General features: G+C 41.9%; 1 protein-coding gene across 2 annotated transcripts in view; it reads left to right on the forward strand.

Annotated features, from left to right (window-relative positions):
• The window catches only part of SPATS2 (spermatogenesis associated serine rich 2), a 198,628-nt gene that overhangs the window by 56,308 nt on the left and 117,711 nt on the right, over positions 1–24,609 (forward strand). Inside the window, exon 2 of one of the 2 annotated variants that reach the window (XM_082248454.1) lies at positions 2,775–2,938. In XM_082248454.1, the coding sequence (XP_082104580.1) occupies positions 2,914–2,938 (25 nt within the window). In that variant the 5' untranslated portion in view covers positions 2,775–2,913. Of the gene's footprint in view, positions 1–2,770; positions 2,939–24,609 lie in introns of both variants that reach the window. The other variant, XM_082248453.1, reaches the window with a different exon arrangement.

Below are 24,609 nucleotides of genomic sequence, written 5' to 3' on the forward strand. Positions count from 1 at the left end.
ATTTTTACTGCCAAATTCTAGCAGCAAAAATGCTACGTATTTTCAAAAGCCTGTGTGCATGAGACCTCAAAAGTTTTGAAGATATTGGCTCAATAAGGCTTCAAGGCAGTTGGCATTTCCAACAGTTTTGGCCTCCGTATTTCGTTCTGTACATGTTTTCTTTAAACTGACAAGGTGGTTATTACCTAACATAATCCAGGTACTCTTTGAGTTGTAAAGGCTGCGGTTGCTCAACTCCCAGAAGAAAAGCAAGAAATAGCATCACACTTGGGAGCTAGGCTGTGGCAGCCTCCAGTGCTACATTGGAGCCTTGGATGTAACAGGAAAAATCCTGACAGGCTTACTCAGTCTCTATCAGCGTTACTAGGTCGTGTGATGTGTCTGTGTTACCCAGATTATAGGAAGTTTAAGGTATTATTTGAACTGCATTAATATTATTGGTTGAAGGGTGTCTTTATTATTGAAGGCTGCTTGTCTTGTTCGAATGTGTACCTGGGACATAGCTCATTTATAGCCTGATCAAATAAGAGAAAATGTCTGCTCTTTTTCGGTTTCTTGTCCTCTTTAAAGTTGGGATAACAGTGAAATTTTATTCAGTCAGTGAGCATATTACATGATGCACATTTTGATCTCTTATGACTGTTCTATCTTTTTGTTTGGTTTGTCTAATCTCTGAGAATATTGTGCATAGCCGTCATGGAGATGTCAGGAACTCTAATGCTTCAGATGTACACTGCTCAAAAAAATTAAAGAAACACTTTTATTTTATTTTTTTAAGGCTCCATTCACACCTGGGCTTTTTTGTGTTTTTCAGCTCCAAAAACTCTCAAAAAAACGTTCCAAAACGCCCAACGAGTAAAACCCCATTCATTTAAATGGCCCCTGTTCACATCTGAGCGTTTTGCAAAACGCCTGTAGCAGAAAAAAAGTACATGAGCTTCTTTTTGGGCTGATTACCAGCGTTTTTGATAGATGTCAATGCCTGCCTCCAAAAACGCCTGAAAAAACGCCTAAAAATCGTGGTAAAATCGCGGTAGAAAACGTGCGAAAACGCTACGCTCAAGTGTGAATGCAGCCTAAGAGTATAGCATCAAGTAAATTAAAACTCCTGGGACATTGATCTGGTCAGTTAAGTAGCAGAGAGGGTTGTTAATCAGTTTCAGCTGCTTTGGTGTTAAAGAAATTAACAAGTGCACTAGATGGACAACAATGAGATGACCTCCAAAACAGGAGTGGTTTTACAGGTGAGGGCCACAGACTTTTTTTTTTTTTTTTCCCTCTACTCTTTTCTGACTGTTTTTCACTAGTTTTGCATTTGACTAGGGTCAAGGTCACTACTGGTAGCGTGAGGCGATACCTGGAACCTATAGAGGTTGCGCAGGCAGTCCAACTCCTCCAGGATGGCACATCAATACGTACCATTGCCAGAAGGTTTGCTGTGTCTCCCAACACAGTCTCAAGAGCATGGAGGAGATTCCAGGAGACAGGCAGTTACTCTAAGAAAGCTGGACAGGGCCGTAGAAGGTCCTTAACCCATCAGCAGGACCGGTATCTGCTTCTTTATGCAAGGAGGAACGGGATGACCACTGCCAGAGTCCTACAAAATGACCTCCAGCAGGCCACTTGTGTGAATGTCTCTAACCAACAATCAGACTTCATGAGGGTGGCCTGAGGTCCCGAAGTGCTCTAATGCGCCATGTGCTCACTGCATGGCAATGTGGAGCTTGATTGGCATTTGCCATTTAACACCAGAATTGGTAGGTCCGCCCCTGGCGCCCTGTGCTTTTCACAGATGAGAGCAGGTTCACCCTTAGCACATCTGACAGACATAATAGGGGCTGGAGAAGCCGTAGAGAACGTTATGCTGACTGTAACCTCGTTCAGCACGACCCGTTTGGTGGCTGGTCAGTGATGATCTGGGAAGGCATACCCATGGAGGGGCGCACAGACCTTTACAGGCTATACAATGCCACTCTGACTGCCAATGGGTATTGGGATGAAATCCTTGGACCCATTGTCAGGCCCTATGCTGGTGCAGTGGATCCTGAGTTCTTCCTGGTGCACGACAATGCCCTGCCTCATGTGGCAAGAGTATGCAGCCAGTTCCTGGAGGATGATGGAATTGACCATTTACTGGCCCCCCCTCTCGCCTGACCTAAATCCAATAGAACGCCTCTGGTAAATTATGTTTTGGTCCACGCTACACCGCCAGGTTGCGCCTCAGTCTGTTCAGGAGCTCAGTGATCCCCTGATCCAGATCTGGGAGGAAATACTCCTGGACACAATCTGTCATCTCATTAGGAGCATGTATACAAGCATGTGGGTACCATACAGACTGAGGACCATTTTAAGTTGCTGCAATGAAATTTAAGCAAAATGAACTAGCCTGCTGCATCATTTTTTCACTTTGATTTTCGGGGTGTCTTTAAATTCAGCCCTCTGTAGGCTGATAGTTTTCATTTCCATTAAACGATGTGGCATCCTTTCCTTCCTAGCACATTGCCAAGTCCATATCAGTATAGATATCCAGCATGATATTTTTCTCCATTGAGATCTGATGTGTTTTCAAAGCTTTCTTTTAATTTTCTTGAGCAGTGTACTTTTCTATTAGATCTTGTGTACTACAGTGTATCTCTGTGTTTTGTGATTTTGTTGTTTCATTAGAAACACCTGGATCAGACATTTCACCCCTAACTAGTAATCTTAGTCACATCAAAGTTGCCATCATGTCTAGAAGTGTCAATAGTTTAATGTATCCTTGTCTTTTCAGGAAGACGTGTGGAAGGAACTGGCCCAAGTGATGTAAGGCAGCATTTATTCACTTTCCTGGCACCAAAGTCCTAAAACGTTGTCAAGCTAAGCCTGTGGACAGGCAAACTTCTTTCTTTGAATTCCTAACATATTCTAACAAAGATGTCTCGAAAACACAGTAATAAGGGTAAGTTGAAAAATATCAGTCAATATGTATGTAGGTTGTTTTAATAAAAGCTGAATATGGTTTCAGGTTTAAAAAACTGTTAGAACATTGAAGTAACACATTTTATATTTATTTAAACTTGTATGCTTACCAAAGTGTTTAGCTAATAATTTTTAATTAGTTTTGGATGGAGTGGGGGAAGGATTAGAACCGTTGTCAAATTCCCCCTGATATCTGGGTCTTCAATGCAGAGATTCATCCTTTTGTCTGTCCTGGAAACCATTGTTCAGTAAAGTAGTGAAAAATCCAAATTTTACAGTTGTCACAAGAATAAAAAGGTGAAGGTAAATGTGGGGATAGAGATGGAAAGGCCTGGAAAAATTGGGGAAAAGGTGTGGAATATGTTCTTTTACAATGATATAAAATATATCTGACATGGTACAGGTGGTTTCCGGGTTACAAACAAGATAGGGACTGGGTTTGATAAGTTGAATTTGTAAGTCGGAACAGGGACATTTTTTAGGTGTAGCTCCAGCCAAAAAACATATTTTTTGGATAGCATAGGGAAGGGTTAATACCCCTGTAACTTTTGTTTTGCTGTCTGTGCCTCTGGTCAGAAGATTTTGCCTCGCTTTCTGTCCCTATGATAATTGTATTTTGAAAATTTTGGGTTGTTGTGGAAACAAGGATTAGTGATAAAGCTTCAGTAGAGACACCTTTTCCCATGATAACACTTAGAGGAAGTAAACCCTCCTCTGTAACTTGTACCTATAGGTAAGCCTATGATAAGGCTTACCTAATAGGTACTGTAAAGATCTCCTAAACATGTACCGTTTAGGAGATATTTACCTTACATGCAGCCAGTGACGTCCCTGGCGCATGCGCTCTGAAGGAACGGCCGCTGGTGCCGTTCCTTCAGAATCCTGTGCCGTGACCGCCTGCTCCCACGCGCGTGCGCGACGTCACCGCGGCTCGAGCCAATCAGATGGCCGGATGCCGCGATCCCGGAAGACGGGCGACTGGACATGTCGCCCGTCATACAGGTAAGCGGGCGGCATGACGGGGGCTCGTTCTAAGGGAAGTATTTCATAATGAGCTAGTATGCGGTGCATACTAGCTCATTATGTGTTTCTCTTTTCAGGTTGCAAAAAAAAAAAAAAGTTGCGGGTTTACAACCTCTTTAAGGAGTGAATTTCCCTTCCAAGAGGTAGTTTTCCTTCTCACTTCCTCTTGTCTCTCTCCGTTTTGTAAGTAGGAGTCATTTGTAAGTCGGATATTAGTAACCCGGGGACCGCCTGTATTCAAACTATATAATATGAAAGCTTTAATGAAAGATTTCTGAGACTTTATATACCGTCTTAATACAACTTTTCTCAGCTGAAGACAAGCAAATCCTGGAGTACAATTCAAGTAGTACTTAACTTCTCATAGCTGTTCTCAAAAAAAAAAAAGTGCATTTCTGCCACTAGGGGGCACAGCAAGGGAAAGGCTCCAGTTAAGTTTGCTAGTGAGACCAACATTTAGAGTTTAGAAACATTTCCACAATGCAATTTCTGCTGAGAATAAAGCTGCAATTTGCAAATATTGTAAGAAGAAATCTTCTTTACAGGCTACAATGCTACAAGAATGACCAAACACATCCTTGTATGCCAGAGACATTAAAAATACTTTATAGAATAAAATGATGAGGACTATTAGGTCCTCATGTGCAGGTAGCCTTTCCCTCTCAGATTTCTCATCCAGAAACACTTTCTGCTGCTTCGGGATCATCACAAAGTATTTCTTCACCAGCTGCATCTTCAAGTAAGGAAGTGTTGCAAAGCATGACCTCCCTAAATACCCAATCCCTTCATTTATAGATAAAATGACACCTGTTAATCAGGAGAACATTGATCAAGCTCCTGCAAGTGCAATACTATATGCTTCTGGGTCAGCGTATTGATAGAAAGATTTTAAATTATTATGAGGGTTGGGGTTACCTGTTCTCATGTATAATCTAATAGTTCTTACCTTTTTTATACAGTTCTTGTTGTTCCATTTGTAATAAATTACATTTTGAATAGCAAGTTCACTTTATTTACTGAATAAGCTGTATTTTTTTTTTTTTTCCCAAGCAGAATACTTTTATATACACTGCATTTTACCTTCCCAGTGTAACAAAACTACTGCACACTGTGTATGTGTTTTTTATTTTTTTTACACTTTTTCAGAAATGTTGCATCTTTGTGGGGACACCTGTTTTCAGTGATAACTGTCTTAGGGGTGATAGCTCCAATTGGAGAGATTTCTTCTTACTTCCTGTTACATATCAAGTACACGAAATTAAGAGAAATCTACTTGCTGGAACATGTACAGCAAATAATGGATAGGGTTTTATCCCTTCTCCTCTTTACCCCCACCTCACAAAAAAAGTTTTGGCTTTGCCTATACTTTAAAGCCGCAACGCATAAGGCCACTTCTGGACAGTGCCTGGAATCTGTACAGTGTCTGTCAGTGGCTGATCAATCCATATCATGTTCCTTATTTACAGAGGTACCCACGCAGGATCTTGCCAATAAGAACAAGACAAGTTTGTTAGATCTTAGCAAGTGAAGCTTTGACATAATGGAGGTTCCCACTGTTAAAATGATTGTAAGCGTGGGTTTTTTTTTTTTTTATTTATTTATGAACATTTTTATACTTACCTGCTTTGTGGTGGTTTTTCAGGCTTCAGACTCTTACAAATTAAAATCAACAAATTTTATAAAAATACTTTCACTTTACTATTTAAACACAATAAAAAAAAGATGTATTAAACAATGCAGCATCTTGCTAAAAATGGAACTTACATTTTATAGTCCTGTAACATTTACAACTGTTTGTGTTAAACAAGGGGATCCCAACACGTTTCAACTCGGGGGACAGCCAACATGTTGGTTTCAAGAATACAAACCTACATAAATATACAGAATTTTTGCATAATTGGCATGTAGCAGAACATGATGCGTAGAATCATAAAAGGTAACAAAAATACAGGTATTTTTGTTTCCTTTTTATGATTCTACGCATCATAATATGCTTACTGTTAATTATGCAAAAATTCTGTATGTTTAATACGTATGTTTGTATTCTAGAAATCAACATGTTACCTGATGATAAAGACTCTGAGTTGAAACGCGTTGGAACCCCTTGTTTAATACACACGACTGTTGTAAATGTTACATGACTATAACATTTATGGTCTTTTTTTTTTTTTTTACAAGATGCTGCATTGTTTGATACTTTTATGTTTATTGCCTTGTAATAATAAAGTGAAAGTATTTAAAAAATTTTAGATTTTTGATGCCTAAAAAAATCCCATCCAAAATTCTTCCATTGTCTATTGTAACATTTTCAAAACTTAGCATAGGGGTTAGTTCTTTAGCAGCAAAACCTGAGAGAGGTTGTAACATTTATGCATTTTACCCAAAAATAAAGTTTGTGGTATAGATGCATTCAAATGCACACACATTTAGCCAGAATAATTGGATTGGAATAATTTTTTCTGTTTTTTTAATGCAGATTACTGCAGTGCCCAGTGTGCACATCTGAGGTTTGTGTTTAAACTGTGGTATGCACAATGTTTTGTGTACATTTGGCACAATGCATAGATGTGAATCTGCTGCTTTTGTGCAAAAAAAAGTTGGTCGGTCTACATTAAATGTCAATTGTTAGTGTATTACTCTCCTCCTCCTTGTAGAAATAAAGTAATATTAAAGGTAATAAAAAACAAACCTGTTATACATACCTGCCCTGTGCAGCAGTTTTGCACACAGCAGCCCCTATTCTCCTCTTCTTGGGCCCTCCCTCCTGCCAAATGCCCCCAGAGCAAGCAGCTTGCAATGGGGGCTCCCGAGCTGTGGCTCCGCATGTCCATTCACAAAGAGCCAAAAAATCTGTCCCGTTCCCCTTTCTCTCCTCATTGCCTTATTGGCTTTGATTGACAGCAGCGGGAGCACAGGGCACTATTCCTACCTCGCAATCGCAGCAGTAACTGAGATCCACTGCTGCTGTGTCAGGGGGCAGATTGAGCGCACTACCATGTGTGGTTATATGTCAGAAGGAGTGCACCCCCTCCTTAGATGCCAGTGGCGAATCTGTCGGTGGAAGTTTTCTGGCCAGGTTTCAGGAAAAGTCCCCCTTGGCCTGTAGAATTTATTTTATTTTTTTTTTTTAAGTAAGCTCAATTTGTTTTCATACTCCGCCCCCCCCCCCTTTTTTATTTTTTTTTATTGTACAGTAATTTTTAATACAATTGTAAACTAGGTCTAAGTATTTTTTTTTTTTTTCTGTGGGGAAAGGAGACGATGTTTGAGTCGCTTTTTGGCACATAGGATTTAGGTTTAGTCCTTTTGCCCCATCCTTTTACAGATCTGATAATATTATTTGACAGCATGTTGTAATGAGCAGTAAATGATAGCAGTAATCTCAGGTTGGCTCATTACTCCTTTCCTCTTACCTACGCATTTGTTGTATTCATTGGCCACAAACAAGGTTTACGTTGTTTGAAAACTTGGCTGGCATTCACTGACCTATTTATCTAGGCAAGGTAAATATAAGGATATTTAAACCAAAACCGGTTATTCATTTACATAATGTATAGATTATAGTGGTTATCTCATACAGTGTAACTCCATCTTTGGGCCAAGAAAATGATTTATAAATAAATCATGTCAAATTTATCCTGTAGTGTTTTTGTGCTGTTCCACATTTAACTGAGATTTTAAATCTATTTCAGAGGATGGCATTGACTTTAATGTGATTTTTTTACAATTTCTGAGTTCTATTCCAGCAGCTTAGCCTAGGGTTTATGCTTATCATACAGTGGGGAAAATTAATTAATTTGATCCCCTGCAGATTCTGTAAGTTTGCCCACTTACAAAGAAATGAAGGGTCTATCATTATTTTTTTAAATGATAGAGACAGAATGCCAACCAAAAATCCAGAAGAAAAACACATGATACGAATGTTCTAAATTTGAGTTGCAGTTCGGCAAGTAAAATAAGTAATCGATCCCCAAGCAAAACATGACTTGGTACTTGGTGGAGAAACCCTTGTTGGCCAGCACAGAGGCAAGACGTTTCCTGTAGTTGGTTACCAGGTTCACACACATTTCAGGAGGGATTTTGGTCCATTCGTCATTACAGATCTTCTATAAATCCTTAAGGTTTCTTTGCTGTCGCTTGGCAACTTAAAGCTTTTCAGCTCCTTCCATTAAATTGTTTTTTCAGCCACTGTCATATTTTCCTATAGTACTCTGTGTTTCCTAATGCTGTTTGCCCCAGTGTCTGTGTTTTTATTTAAAAAAAAAAAAAAAAAAAAAATGCCATTTTCTATACCTGATTTCAGATCAGCGCTCACGTGATCGGTCACTTCTCCCCTTTCCCGATCAGACCGCTACAGCGGGAGGGGCTGAGAATCCCCCACTGACGTCAGTCAGAAGAGAGGTGGCCTGTCATGTAAGCGCTGCTCTGAAATCCGGTAAAGAACGGCTTTTTTTTTTTTTACCGACACTGGGGCACACAGTCTTGGGAAACACAGAGGATCATATGAAGAATTAAGTTATTTCAGCAGCAGGAGGTCACTAGCTGACAGGGAGGGAGGGGGAGAGGAGAAGAGAGAGAATGACAGAGGCACATAAACTGACCACAGTGTCAGAGTTCGCAAACATGATACCCCATGGTCAGTTTACAGGGGGGAGGGGCAGAACCAGGCAGAATCAACCAGGTATTTTAGGTTATACAGGGGGCCAAATTACACAACACAAGCACTGTGCTGCATCACATGCTTTAAAGGGACAGGATCTATTTGTTACCCTAAAAAAAAAAAAAAAAAAACGCTTTAATTTTCTATTAGATTATGGTCTGGAGATTGACTAGGTCAGTCCGTGACCTTAATGTGCTTCTTCTTGAGTGGCTCCTTTGTTGCCTTGGCGATATGTTTTGGGTCATTTGTCATGCTGGAAACCAATCCACGACCCATCTTCCTTGTTCTGGCTGAGGAAAGAAGGTTCTCATCCAAGATTTTACAATACATGGCCCTTTACATTGGCTCTCAATGAAGCAAAGTCACCCTGTACCTTTTAGCAAAGAAACAGGCCCAAAGCATCATGTTTTCACCTCCATGCATTACTATAGGGATAGTTTATGCCAAAAGAGCTCAATTTTGGTCTCATCTGACCACAGCACTTTCTCCCATTCCTTCTCTGAATCATTTAGATATTCATTGGCATGACTGTACATGTGCCTTCTTGAGAAGGGGGACTTGCCGTGTTTGGAGGAAGAAACCAATTGCAGCAGATCACATGACATTTTATAAACAATGAATGGTTTTCATTCATGACATTCATTGTGGTGATTGTTCACAGTGATCACATACACAGGGCTAATCACCATGTGATTAGCTGTGGCTAATCACCACATACACTGAGCCCACAGTCACATTAGACCAATTTGACATGTCAAATCAGAGGCAGTTGCCGGCAATGGCACTGCCCGAATCGGTGTGATTTCAACGCTGCACAGATTCCTAAAAGTAGTTTCTGTACTACTTTTGGTGATTTGGGGGGCAATTTCCATAGACATTTGTGCAGGATTGCGCACAGATGTCTGTAAAATCGCTGCTGAAGTCGGACTGAAATGCCAGCTTAAAATCGTGGGAGTTCAACTGAACTCGCACAATTTCAAAAACGGCCCCAGTGTGAAACTGGGCTGAATGAATCAGTTTTCATTCAGTAAAAATGGTTGCTTACACCAGTGAAATTCATAAAAATATCCAAAAAAAAGAAATCCTGATTACTTCCCCACAGTAGGACAGTGTTACTATGGTAAAACTGTATTGCTCTGGTCAGTGTGTATAATAATAATAATAATAATAATAATAATAATAATAATAATAATAAAAAAAGTAATTAAAGAGAGAAATTGAAACCAAAATTAACTTTTTTTTTTTTTTTTTTTTCAATGCTGTCAACAGCTAGTGCCCCTGATCACTGCCACACTACGTGCGTGATAAATCTGTACTGCACTGGTGACTATAACAAAAATTTGCGAAGAAAAAACTTTAAATTTCCTCATTTCCAAAGAATTGTGACACAAAATTACAACTTCTAAAAGCTCGTCATGCCTCTTATTAAATTCCTTGGACTGTCTAATTTCCAAAATGGGGTAATTTGGGGGAATATTTGTACTGTCTTGCATTTTCGGGCCTCAAAAAATGATAGGCCGTCAGTACATCAGGGTTGATCAGTTTTCAGATCTATAAACCATAGTTTGTGAAAACATGTAGATAATTACAATATTCAATACAAATAGGAAAATTAGCAGCTCTTTAAGTTGTGCAAAAATATGACAAGCTAATACATAGAATTGGAGGTCATACACGTTACGCAGAGCAAAGAATAATTTCCACTCTGCTTCTTCAGGGACCCTCAACAATCATTTTGATTTTCACATAAAGCAAGAACAAGCCGTGTGTGGCCATCTAGGTGCCAGAGAGAATTTGTACATGTGATGGAACATCTGGTGTACCCCCCAACAACAAATTGATGGGGGTATGTCTGGTGGGTACTGGACCGTACCTTGAAAGCCTGTAACTTTGTGGCAACGTCAGCAGATACTGCTAAATATATAAAGCATTAACGTGCTCCAGAGTGCCCGCATCAGGAAGCCGCTTCCATTTTTTGGTTTTGTATTTTTAAACAAATTGGATGTGGATGGAGTGGATTGTCCTTGGAACTGGCTGAATTTGTTTTGTATGTTAAATAATATACACTGATTTGGGTTATTTTCACCAAAGAAATGTAGCAGAATACAGCTCTTACAAGCTGCCCTGGTTAGATTTCCATTGAGAGAGTCAACGGTGTTCATGTGAGGAGTTACAATATACAGTTAAGTCCATTTATATTTGTACACAGGCACAAATTATTATTTATTTTTTTTAAGGTATTTACTAAACCCTATTCAAGCTATAGTTATATTATGGATATGGGCTGAAAGTGCACACTCTCAGGTTTAATTTTGAGGGTATGTACATCCAAATCTGAGGAAGGATTTAAGAATTACAGCTCATAATGGCCACCCCCCTTTTTAAGGGACCCAAAGTAATTGGATAATTGAATCAAAAGCTGTTTCATGGCCAGGTGTGGGCTACTCCTTCGTTATTTCTTCATCAATTAAGCAAGTAAAAAGTCTGGAGTTGGTTCTATGTGTGGTATTTGCATTTGGAATCTCTTGCTGTGAACCTACATCATGTGTTCAAAGGAGCTTTCCATGCAAGTGAAACAGGCCATTGTAAGGCTTCAAAAATGAAACAAATCCATCAAAGAGATAGCAGCAACTTTAGGAGTGGCCAAATCAACTGTTTGGTACATTCTGAGGAAAGAAGAACACACTGGCGAGCTCAGCAACATAAAAAGGCCTGGACGTCCACGAAAGACAACAGTGGTGTATGATCTCAAGATCCTCTCTGTGTTAAAGAAAAACCCATTCACAACATCCAGACAAGTGAAGGACACACTCCAGGAGGTGGGTGTATCATTGTCAAAGTCTACAATCAAGAGAGCAAATATGGAGGGTTCACCACAAGGTGCAAACCATTCATAAGCCAGAAAAATAGAAAAGCCAAATTAGACTTTGCCAAAAAGCATCTAAAGAAAAAGAAAAAAGCCAGACCAGTTCTGGATGAAACTAAGATTAGTCTGTACCAGAATGACGGGACGAAAAAATATGGAGAAGGCTTGGAACAGCTCATGATCCAAAGCACACCAATTCATCTGTAAAACATGGTGTAGGCAGTGTGATGGTATTGATATGCATGGCTTCCAGTGGCACTGGGCCATTGGTGTTTTTTAACGATGAAGACCGAAGCAGCTGGATGAATTCTGCAGTTTAGATTTATACTGTCAGCCCAGATTCCGCCAAATGCAGCAAAGTTGATTGAACGGCGCTTCACAGTACAGATGGACAATGATCCAAAACACACTGCAAAAGCAACCCAGGAGCTTTTGAAGAAAAAGTGGAATATTCTGCAATGGCTGAGTCACCTGATCTCAACCCAATTGAGCAGGCATTTCACTTGCTGAAGGAAAAACTAAAGGCAGAAAGACCCACAAACAAAGAACAACTGAAGACAGCTACAAGTTAAAGCCTAGCAAAGCATCCGAAGGAAACTCTGTGTCTGTGGTAATGTCCATTGATTCCAGACTTCAGGCAGTCATTGCCAGTAAAGGATTCTCAACAAATATTAAAAATAAACATTTTATTTGATAATTTGTAATGATATGCATTTGTCCAGTTACGTTTGAGCCCCTGAAAATGGGGGGATTGTGTATAAAGATGGTTGCAGTTCTTAAAATTTGATATTTATGTTGAATCTGTTTTTATTAGAACAAACATTTGCACAGAGAAAGGAACATATTGTACATTGCTTACAATATCAAAGAATCACACAGTAAACCAATACCAGATAGGTAATGAACAGCTATAGGAACAGCAAGTATAAACGGAATAGTGGCTTAAACAATAAAGTGTATTGCCTGATTCCAAGTTCTCAGTGTGACCGTGCTGGGGAATCAGAAGTGTTAATAAAGACCATATACAGAAATATGCAAATGGAAGTTAGCAAGGGAAAGCCGAAAGAGTTAAAGCAAAGAAATAAAAAGGAGGAAAAAGAGGGGGGGGGGGGAGCCTATGGAGGATCGCCCGGAGAGTCAGAAACAAAAGTATCAAATTCGCTGGAAAAGCAAAAGTTGAGCCATACTGACCACATGATAGTGTGAGAATCTGATTTACCATTCTCCCAAGACACCAGTCTTTCAATATGTTCAATCCGGTCGACTTCACATGCCCATTGAGCCATAGGGGTGCCAGTGGTTGACGCCAATGTCTGGCAATCACTGATCGCGCCGCGGTGAGAAAGTGGCAGATGAGGCTTTTTTTAATCTGCTTATAAGATCCTGGCAACATAGACAAGACTGTTATGGGGACCTCATTGGGGAACCTGTCACCAACCAGCTTTTCATAGAGAGCCAATATTTTGTCCCAAAGGGGTATGATACATGGACAAGTCCCACAAATGTGCGCCATGTTGCCAGGTGTATGCGAGCCTCTCCAACATTCATTCGGGATATTACAGTCTATCTCATGTAAGATGGAGGGGCATCTATACCATCTGGCTGTAATAAGGTAGTTGCGTTCTTGGGCGTGGGAGGAAACTGACAAGGTAAATGAGAGTTTGTGCGTCTTGCTCCAGTTTAGATCTTCAGGAGAGGCATTTAATTCTCTCTCCCATTTTGCAATATATGAAGGGGGGTCTGGGTGAGAGGCCTGTAGGAGAATTTGGTACAATAGAGATAGGGGATGCTCAGGTCTAGTGTCCTGTGTCAGAAGCAGTTCAAGTGGGGTTTTACGTCTAGTAAGGTCAGATATCCTTGGTAACTTATTAAGGAAACATGAGAGCTGAGTATGTTCCAACCACGCACCAGTCGGGTTGTGACAATTCGGTAATAGGTGGGGCAATAGTTTTATTTTGCCGTTTAGAGATTGAATGGCTCAATAGGGGGGAGTTAGTTTTTTGCCAAACCAAAAATTTCTGATTCGTGTATGTGGGTGGAAAAGAAGGAATCCCGAATAAGGGGGTGAGGGGGCTGATTCTAGACGAAATATCCTCCTTGGCCAAATATCTGTCCCATATCCGTAGTGTAGCAACAGTCATAAGAGGCAAGAGATCCGCAGATGGTCTGAGTTTAGGGTCCGTCCAAAGCAGGGAAGTTGGGTCCGGAGCGACCAAGTCATTCTCCACTATCGTCCATAGCTTGGTCGAATGGCTGTGATACCAGTCAATGATCCTAAGCAACGAGGCTGCATGGAAATAGATGGACAGGTTAGGAAGGGCAACCCCCCCCTCTATTCTTAGGGAGTGTCCATGTAGAGCGCTTAATGCGGGGCTTTTTGTGTTGCCAGACATAGGCGCGAATCGCACCCTGGATCAACTGGAAGAAGCCCCTGGGCGGAGGGACAGGGACAGCCTGAAAGAAGTACAAAAGTTTCTGTAGTATATCCATTTTAACAACGTTCATTCGACCAAACCAGGAGATATTCGATTTGTCATAAGACTTTAGACAATTGTGTACCATCCGAAGTAGAGGGCTATAGTTAGTGTTGACCAAAGAGGTCAGGTCAGTAGGAATGTGGATACCCAGGTATTTAATGGTCAGGCATTGCCATTTAAATTTAAAGTGGGTTTTTAATCGAGTGATCATGTGGCTGGGAAGGGATATATTAAGGGCCTCCGTTTTGTCATAATTAGCCTTGAAAATTACTGACTGCCCCAAAGTCCGCAAAGGCTTGAATAATAGCAGGGAAGGATGCCAGGGGGTCTGACACGTATAGGAGAAGATCGTCGGCATATAGGGATAACTTAAAGTGATTCTGGCCGATGGATATACCCTGGATGTCACTATTTTGTCTAATGGCGATGGCCAGATGTTCATCGTGAGGATGTATAGTAGTGGGGAGAGGGGACATCCTTGACGAGTGCCGTTACGAGTCTGAAATGAGCTAGACAAAATACCGTTTGATCGGATCTGGGCACTAGGGCTGCCATATAAAGCAAGGATCTTGCCTAGTATATTAGGTCCAAGGCCAATTTGTTTAAGCGAGCTTTCCATGAAACGCCAATGTACCCGGTCGAAAGCTTTTTCAGCATCGACCGAGACCAAACAACCTGGGATATGGCACTTCTGGGCATGCTCCATTAGGGTAACTGTTTCTAAGATGTTATCCCTAGCCTCCCTCCCAGGGGTAAAGCCCACCTGGTCGAGGTGAACTAGGTTTGGTATAGAAGACGAGAGACGATTAGCTATTCATTTAAAATACAAACGGGTGTCTATATTAGTCAATGAGATTGGACGGTAGCTATTGCAGAGTGTGGGGTCTTTCCCAGGTTTAGGTAAAACAACAATGTGGGCTGCCAGGGATGGGGTAGGGAATGGATTCTCAGGGGAGAGAACGTTAAAGGACTTAGTGAGAAGTGGGATAAGGGATTCTTGGAAAAATTTGTAAAAACGTGCTGTGTATCCGTCGGGGCCCGGACTTTTATTGTTCTTGAGAGAAGCGATAGCAATCAAAATTTCCTCCTCTGAAAATGGTTGGTCCAATGCAGTGATAGTCGAGGTAGGAAGAGTTGGAAGGGGCGTGGCCGCAATATAATCATCGATCCTGGGGTGAAGTACCGTCAGGGTGTCTAGGTAAGTCATATACCGTATATACTCGAGTATAAGCCGAGTTTTTCAGCACATTTTTTTGTGCTGAAAACGTCCCCCTTGGCTTATACTCGAGTCAAGGAAAAAAATGTCCTCTCCGACGGGTTTAAGGTTTAAAAATGGCGCCGCCCGTCGCATACATGTTACCGCGCACGCGCCGCCGCCGCTCGTGTAATTTCGGCTATTCCCGGCGTGGCTCGGGAGAGGCCGGGAATAGCCGAAAGTATACGAGCGGCGGCGGCGCGTGCGCAATGACGTGTCGGCCCCGGGCGGCGCCATTTTTAAAATGAAGGCGCCTCTGGAACAGGTAAGTGAAACAGCTTCACTACCTGCCATGGGCTGCGGGCACACTACGAGGGATGCAGTGCTGCGGGCATGGTCCACATGTACCATGCCCACAGCACTGCATCTCCTGTAGTATGCCCACAACCCCGGATCCTCTAGTACCATGCCAGTACCCTGCAATCTCCTGCACCATGCCAGTACCCTGCAATCTCCTGCACCATGCCAGTACCCTGCAATCTCCTGCACCATGCCAGTACCCTGCATTCTCCTGCACCATGCCAGTACCCTGCATTCTCCTGCACCATGCCAGTACCCTGCATTCTCCTGCACCATGCCAGTACCCTGCATTCTCCTGCACCATGCCAGTACCCTGCATTCTCCTGCACCATGCCAGTACCCTGCATTCTCCTGCACCATGCCAGTACCCTGCATTCTCCTGCACCATGCCAGTACCCTGCATTCTCCTGCACCATGCCAGTACCCTGCATTCTCCTGCACCATGCCAGTACCCTGCATTCTCCTGCACCATGCCAGTCACCCTGCATTCTCCTGCACCATGCCCGCCGCCCTGCATTCTCACCCTAGGCTTATACTCGAGTCAATGATTTTTCCCATCTTTTTGTGGTAAAAGTAGGGGTCTCGGCTTATACTCGGGTCGGCTTATACTCGAGTATATACGGTAAGTCAGTATAGAATGATCGAAATGCGTCATTAATTTGTGTAGGATAGTAAGTAAGCCGGTCGTTTTGGCGTTTGATATTATGTATAGATGGAATACTATTCCTAGCATGGATAGCTCTCGCCAGAAGTTTCCCCGGTTTATTGGCTTCAGTGTAAAATAATCTACGGGTTCCATCAATGACGGAAGCCGATTTCTGCTCCAATAATTGCAATAGTTCAAGCCTGGTTTTGGAAAGGGCTGTATGAATGGCTGTAGATTGGACGTTCTTGTGAGATCGCTCAAGCTCCGTTATGCGGAGCGTTAGGTCACGAATTTTAGCCAATCTGATTTGTTTGAGCCTAGACCTGTGCTTAATAAAAATGCCACGTAGGACACATTTTAAGGCTTCCCATTGAGTCGGGGGGGCCGTGGTGTCAGATGTGTGATTGGAAATTAAGTCAGAAATGCCAGTGCGTATGTCCAGGGCACAGGCATCCTCCTGCATGAGGGATTCATTCAATCTCCATCTCCATTCCCCTTTAGTGGAGTCAGGCAAACATAGAGATAGGTATACTGGCGCGTGATCCGACCATAGTATGTTCCCTATTCTACTCTGAGGTTGGTACATTAAGGCAAATTGACTGATCAGGAACAGGTCGATCCGAGAGTATGAGTTATGGGCTGCAGAGTAAAAGGAATAATCCCTGTCTGTGGGGTGAAGTACACGCCATATATCAATTAAGTTGTGTTGTCAGGAATCTCTTAAGCCTGTTAATTTGAGTGTAAGAAATAGAGCTCCTAACAGTTGAGGTGTCAAAATTTGATATTTATTTTCAACGTCTTGAATTAATGCTAAAAGTATGCACTGCAATTTTTTTTGAATTGTTTCATTTTAGTTTTATTCTGGTGGCATACAGAGCCGAAAGTATGAAAAATGTGCCTGTGTCCAAATATATATGGACCTAATTGTATATGGGTTGTCTAATACAATAAAGCTGATTGGTATCCTCATTTAAAGCATAATTTCCCTGATTTGGGGAGGATTAGTACAATTCATCTGGATGTAAAGTTCTGGCTTGGAATACGTCTAAATGGAATACAAATTTGAATCCTTACTGCTTCCATTTATTCTGCTCTTTGTCTTCATATATAGTATCTCACAAAAGTAAGTTCACATTTTTGTAAATATTTTATTATATTTTTTCATGTGACAACACTGACCACACAGCCATTAATGTCTAAACCGCTGGCAACAAAAGTGAGTACACCCCTAAGTGAACATGTCAAAATTGGGCCAAAAGTGTCTATTTTGTGTGGCCACCATTATTTTCCAGCACTGCCTTAACCCTCTTGGGCATGGAGTTCACCAGGGCTTCACAGGTTGCCACTGGAGTCCTCTTCCACTCCTCCATGACAACATCACAGAGCTGTTGGATGTTAGAGACCTTGCGCTTCTCCACCTTATATTTTAGGATGCCCCACAGATGCTTAATAGGGTTTACAACTGGAGACATGCTTGGCCAGTCCATCACATTTACCTTCAGCTTCTTTAGCAAGGCAGTGGTTGTCTTGGAGGTGTTTGGGGTCATTATCAGGTTGGAATACTGCCCTGCGGCCCAATCCCCAAAGTGAGGGGATCATGCTCTGCTTCAGTATGTCACAGTACATTTTGCCATTCATGGTTCCCTCAATGAACTGTAGCTCACCAGTGCCGGCGACACTCACACAGCCCCAGACCATGACACTCAGAACCGCCATGCTTGACTGTAGGCAAGACACACTTGTCTTTGTGTGGCGGCAATTAGGTGAGGAGTACAATCTGAACCAAATAAGTTTATCTTGGTCTCATCAGACCACAGAACATGGTTCCATTAATCCATGTCCTTAGTCTACTTGTGTTCAGCAAACTGTTTGTGGGCTTTCTTGTGCATCATCTTTAGATGAAGCACAAGATAGAGGCTTCCTTCTGGGACAACAGACATGCAGCCCAATTTGATGCGTGTGTGGCATATGGTGTAAACACTGACAGGCTGACCCACCACCACTTCAACCTCTGCAGCAATGCTGGCAGCACTCGTATGTCTTTCCCAAAGGCAACCTCTGGATATGATGCTGAGCACGTGCACTCAACTTCTTTGGTCGACAATTGCGAAGCCTGTTCTGAGTGGAAACTGTCCTGTTAAACTGCTGTATGGTCTTGGCCACCGTGCTGCAGCTCAGTTTCAGGGTTTTGGCAATCTTCTTATAGCCTTCAGTGACCAGTATGAGAGAGTGAGAGCGAGAACACCAAATTTAACACACCTGCTCCCCATTCACACCTGAGACCTTGTAACCCTAACAAATCACATGACACCGGGGAGGGAAAATTACAAATTGGGCCCAATTTGGACATTTTAACTTCAGGGTGTACTCACTTTTGTTGCCAGCGGCTTAGACATTAATGGCTGTGTTGAGTTATTTTGAGGGGAAAGCAAATTTACACTGTTATACAAGCTGTACACTCACTACTTTACATTGTAGCAAAGTGTAATTTCTTCAGTGTTGTCACATGAAAAGATATAATAAAATATTTACAAAAATGTGAGGGGTGTACTCCCTTTTGTGAGATACCGTAACTTTTTGTGCCCTAATAATCTCAAAGATTAGATTAGCTCTGTCAATGAAGTAACAAAGAAAAATTAAAAGCGCCAACCATATAAGAAGCTCAGGGGAAATCCTTTTGTAATCGCCTGTGAATGGTTCTTCAGACCAGAAGGTGACTAGCTGTGGAAAGCACAGCATTGATCCCTTCAGACCTTGCCTGCCTCTGTCTTTATTACCCAAGCTGGAAAGCACTTCTGTCCAGTGGCGCTCTGAAATTTACAGAATGCGTTTTGTTATTTTCTGTCTTACCAGGCACACTTGGCAACACAGAGTTGGCTTATTTGCCAACAGGTGACCAAATAAACAGCTTATATATTGAAGTAAATTATTGCCATGAATTTGGCTCCATTAATAACCTATACATGTGCAAAACTAAAGGGACCGTTTTTCCACACACAACTTTTTTCAGTTCCATTGGCTCTTCTAAGTAGAATTTAGCTAATCCAGAAAAGTTTAAAAATGGGGTTGGAATAAGTTTACAAGATACATGTCTCTTTCTCGCAATTGCGTTCTCTTAGCCTCAGGTTCATACTGATGCGGTGCAAATTTAAATTCTGCTTAGCATATGTGTTTTCCATGCAATTTTAGTGTTACTGGCCAAATCACCAGATGAAAAAACGAATGCAGCCACATAGTGTCTATCTTTAAGTCTATTGATTACTACAAGGTTAAGGTTACTGGACGCTTGTAGCTGGAAGCTGCTTCCGGTACCCCATGAAATATAGTAATTCGATCTCCGTTGTAGTAAACCTATGCTTAAAAATCTTGGGGTAGGTTCACACCTGCAGCCAAAACGGGCTGCTCTTTAAAGCATTAATATACTCCTCTTTTTAATTTTTTATATATAATAAGGCTTACCTGTAGGTAAATTTAATATCTCCTAAACCTGCACGGTTTAGGAGATATTCACCCTGCATGCAGCCACTGACACCAGCGGCGCATGTGCTCTGAAGGTCCGGCGTATCTTGCCGGACCTTCAGATCTCCTTGCCGGAAAGTGAACGCACGGGAGTGACGTCGTCATGGCTCCGGCCACTCACAGCGCCAGAGCCCCTGAACCCGGAATAGACGCTGAGGGAACATGTCAGCTCCCTCAGCTGTGTCCGGGCGACCATGTGGGGGCTTCATTCTAAGGTAAGTATTTCATAATGTGCTAGTATGCGATGCAAAAGTTATCGCGTCTACAAACTAGGGGAAAGATTTCTTTTTTTTTTTTTTTACTAGTAATGGTGGCGATCGGTGATTTTTAGCGGGACTGCGATATTGCGGCAGACAGATCGGACCCCTTACTGATCTTTTTGACACTTTTGGGGGGACCAGTGACATTACTACAGTAATCAGTGCTAAAAATATGCACTGTTACTGTAATGATGACACTGGCAGGGAAGGGGTTAACCCAGGAGCGATCAAAGGGTTAAGTGTGAGCCTAGGGCAGTGATGGCAAAGCTTGGCACCTCAAAGGTTTTGGAATTACATTTCCCAGAATGCTCAACTACACTGCAGATTGCATGAGCATCATGGGATATCTAGATCCAAAACATCTGGGGTGCCAAGGTTCGCCATCACTGGCCTAGGGGGTGTTTTCTAACTGGGGGGATGGGCTTGTAAAATCAATACAAGAGACCTGTGTTCCTAAAATAGGAGGAACACAGGAGCTCTGCATTGATTGCTGAGAGAACAACGGTCTGCTGTGTTTACAACAGCAGACCACCGTTCTCTGTTCACGGGGAGCGAACGCAGGTTCCGTGAATAAGCTTCCCCGCTGGTGAGTAGACTCGTGCGCTCCCAGGATCGCTCCCACGGACCGCCATACAGGTACGGCGATTCGCATGAACCTGCCAGCCCGCTGGTCGGGAAGTGGTTAAGACATTTTACACACTCTGCCATATACTAGCAGTGTGAAGCCTCCACTACTACTTAAAGTATAAGTAAAGGCAAAACTTTTTAGTAGTAGTAGCAATTTTTTTACGCCTTCAGAACTTCAAAGGGTGTGAATTGCTCCTTTCACTACCTATCACAGTTTTGGTTACCCTGAAATATCAAGATACCCCCCATTTTGGAAAGTACATCCCTAAGCTATTTGCTGAGAGGCATTTGAGTCCATGGAATATTTTATATTTTGCCACAAATTTCAGGAAAATGACAAGAACTTTTTTTTTTTTTTCCCCCATTTTTTTTAAACAATTGAGAGCGGTTTCAGAGGCCATGAAATGCCAAGATGGCACACACCCCTCCCGCCCCCAAATGACCCCTTTTCGGAATGTAGACACCCCAAGGTATTTGCTAAGAGACATGGTGAGTATTTTGCAGCGCTCCTTTGTTTTGAAAATGAAAAAATCAAAAGGAAAACATATACATATATATGTATTTATCAATTTTCAAATCTTTGTGACAAAAAGCGACATCTGCAAAATACTCAACATGCCTCTTAGCTGGTGGTGTCTACTTTCCAAAAAAGGGGTCATTTTGGGGGGGGGGGGGGGGGGGATTTGTGCTATCGTGGCATTTCATGGCCTCCAAAACTGTGATGGATAGTGAGGAGTGAAATCATCAATTCACGCCCTTAGAAAGCCTAATGGCGGTGATTGGTTATCCCCAAACTCAGGAGAAGCATCAGAATTATTTATTTCTTGTGTCATTTTTTTAATCACTTGTGACAAAAAAATTAAATATTCAATGGGCACAACGTGCCTCTCAGCAAATTCCTTGGGGTGTCTGCTTTCCAAAAAGGGGTAATTTGGGGGGGGGGGGTATTCTGCCCTGACATTTTAGCACCTCAAGAAATGAGATGGGCCTGGACCTGATGACTGATCGGTTCTGTACTGAATCACATTGCTGCAGGGGCGACGGGCATGCACGCCCACTATCTGCAGGCGCAAATCAAGTACCTGTATGTGATTTTGCGCAGCCTGGCCCGCACTGCTGCAATAAATGTACGTGGGACGGTCCCGAACTGGTTATTTCACTCTATCCAAAATATTAAAACCTTTTTGTCTACTGATTTTTTTTTTCAAGTGCTATTATCCTTTCTCCTCCATAGGTTTTTGGATACACTGGCATCCAGGTTCTGATGTTGTGGTGTGGTACGCGGAACATGTAACCTGAAAGTCACTGAGACTTTTGGGCGATGAGAGGAGTTGCAGCACTTTGACTGGTCCCAGGAGGGTTCAGCTGTTATGGCTAAAAGTGAACTTATCCTTAACCAAGTACATTTACTACGGCAGTCAACCGCTCCTGGGCAAAGCGATGTAGTACTACCGCCCCCGCTCGGTCACAGGCATCCCCGCGTGCGCGCGTGTGTGTGCGCGTGTGTATGTATGTGTATATATATATATATTGCATTTTGTACAGGTGGTTGGATGCATAGTGGGGCTAGCTGCTTCCTATAGTAGATAGATAAGTTAAAAAAAAAAAAAAATTATTTACGGTTTGGCGTCAGGTTTCCTTTGATACTAGATGTACAGTTTTACTAACGCATGCCAAGTTGCAAAACTGTTCAGTCTTTAGGATTTGTTTTACCCTCTATCACAGCCCTCAAAATTTCAATTAGTTAGGAGGGAGAGTTTAGCAGGGGCAGACTGGGCCGACCGTTTCCTAGCTGATCGCTTCTGGCTGAAGTGGTGCCTCCTTTCTTACAGGGCATTAGAGCGGCCCGCTTCATCAGAAGCGATCAGCCAGAAAATGAAGGAGGAGAGCTGGCCAGATCCCACAGAGCCGTGCTGGCGCTGTCAAACAAAGTCCCTCCTCCTGGACCTGCTCCTACCCCCAAAAGTGTCAAATGTCAGACAAGGGTCTGATCTGTCCGCCGCAAAGTCGCAGTCCCGCAAAAAAAATCGCAGATCACCGCCATTACTAGTTAAAAAAAAAACAATAAAAATTGCATAAATCTTACCCTTAGTAAATGCAATAACTTTTGCGCAAACAAATCAAAATACGCTTATTGCGATTTTTTTTTTTTTTTTTTTTTCCCCACCAAAAATATGTAGCAGAAAACAAATTGGCCTAAAATGTTAAAAAATTTTACATTTTGGGGGGGGGGGGGATTTCATATAAAAAAATGTGAAAAATATTATTTTGTCAAAATTGTTGCTCCTTTTTTTGTTTATAGCGCAAAAAGTAAAAATTGAACAGGTGATCAAATACCACCAAAATTTTAAAGCTCTGTTTGTGGGAAAAAAAGGACGTCAATTTAATTTGGGTACAACGTCGCACGACCGCGCAATTGTCCGTTAAAGTCACGCAGTGAATCGGCCCTGGTCTTTGAGCAGCCAAATCCTCCGGGGCTTAAGTGGTTAATGACCTGTGCTGTATGGTAATACAGGTCTACAATTTTCGGTAAGAGTGTTTAGACTTTATCTTATTTGGTGACAGAACAACACGTATTCTGGCTGATTATCCCCTTCACGGACCCCATAATTTTTTGCATGTGGCTGATATCTGCAAAATTTGTTTAGCCTGTATGCTATATGGTATTATAGGCTCACGTTATCTGGTAAGCGTACACATTATTGGTATCTTCCCTATGGTGATGGGACCCAGATGTTAAAGGATTCATTGGCGGATTTCAGTATCTTCACAGGACGATTAATTCCGTTTGGTCGTTTTATTTATATGCTATTTAGCAATGTCCTTCATTTCTGGTTTGGGTGAGGGATCCCTTCTCCTTTGTATTTTGAAGATTACATATCCAGAAACAAAGTCTGACGACACCTTCTTCAGAGACATCTTACATCAATTTTTTGGCCCAATTGACTTGTATACCATAAGGTAGTGTAAGTTCACTTGTTCTGGTAAGCGTACATATTTACTACCATAACGGAGGGCAAGATCTCTACATCTTCCTCAATTTTCTACACATTTATTTGGACTATATATTTCACACAGAGGTTCTAATATAACAAATCTTCAGGAATTTTTATGTCATCATAGATGTATTTTGTCTGTTCAACATAGATGGATTTTATACATGGACTGAGCTGAATAGACATTTTTACATATGGACTTTATTTTTTCATATGGGATTCACTCCATTCCATTTATCTTTTTTTAGAGATTGTTTGCATATATTTCTATTTAATTTTCATGCACATGTTATATGAGCATTTTCAGTTAATTCTTTCATCATTAGCGCTGCACTTTTTACATATATATATATATGTATGTGTGTATGTGTGTGTGTGTGTGTGTGTGTGTGTGTGTGTGTGTGTGTGTGTGTGTGTGTGTGTGTGTATATGTGTGTATATGTAAAAAAATTTTTTTCTTTTTTTTTACTTTTGAACCCACTGGTGCTGTTATATACAAAGAAAGAAGTCGTCTTCCTCTAATCGCACCAGCTCCTCTCCCTGATTCTCCACCTCTGAGCTGGAGAATCTGGAATGGAGATATTTCAGAGTAACGGCTGTGAGATCTTCAGATCTCACTTTTCTAAACTGGCGGTTTGTGACAGAACGGTCATGTACTGTGATGAGAAGCGAAGAACATGTTCTCTGCTCTTCATCTCAGCTACCTAAACCGGTACAAGCCAGAGATCAGATCCTGAGGATCACGGCTTTTCTCTGTTTATTAAAAGTACACCATAGAGACTGATTTTACTTTTGTGGGTTTAGGAACACTTTAAAGAGCCTTTCCTTTCCCTTCTAACATTTGTTTCCCCCTGCTTACCTGATACTGTGTTCTGCATGGTAAGGATACCCACCTAGCCAGTGAGGTGCTGGGATCTCTTCTCTAAAGCTGCTGCTGGATTTAGCGCCTGTTTCCTCCTGACAACTGCCGGTTCTTCTGGGTGTAGGTACACTAGGCCCGCCCCTTCCTCCTTACTGAATGG

This window comes from Pelophylax lessonae, assembly GCF_965119305.1.
Source record: "Pelophylax lessonae genome assembly, chromosome: 2".
Classification (NCBI taxonomy): domain Eukaryota; kingdom Metazoa; phylum Chordata; class Amphibia; order Anura; family Ranidae; genus Pelophylax; species Pelophylax lessonae.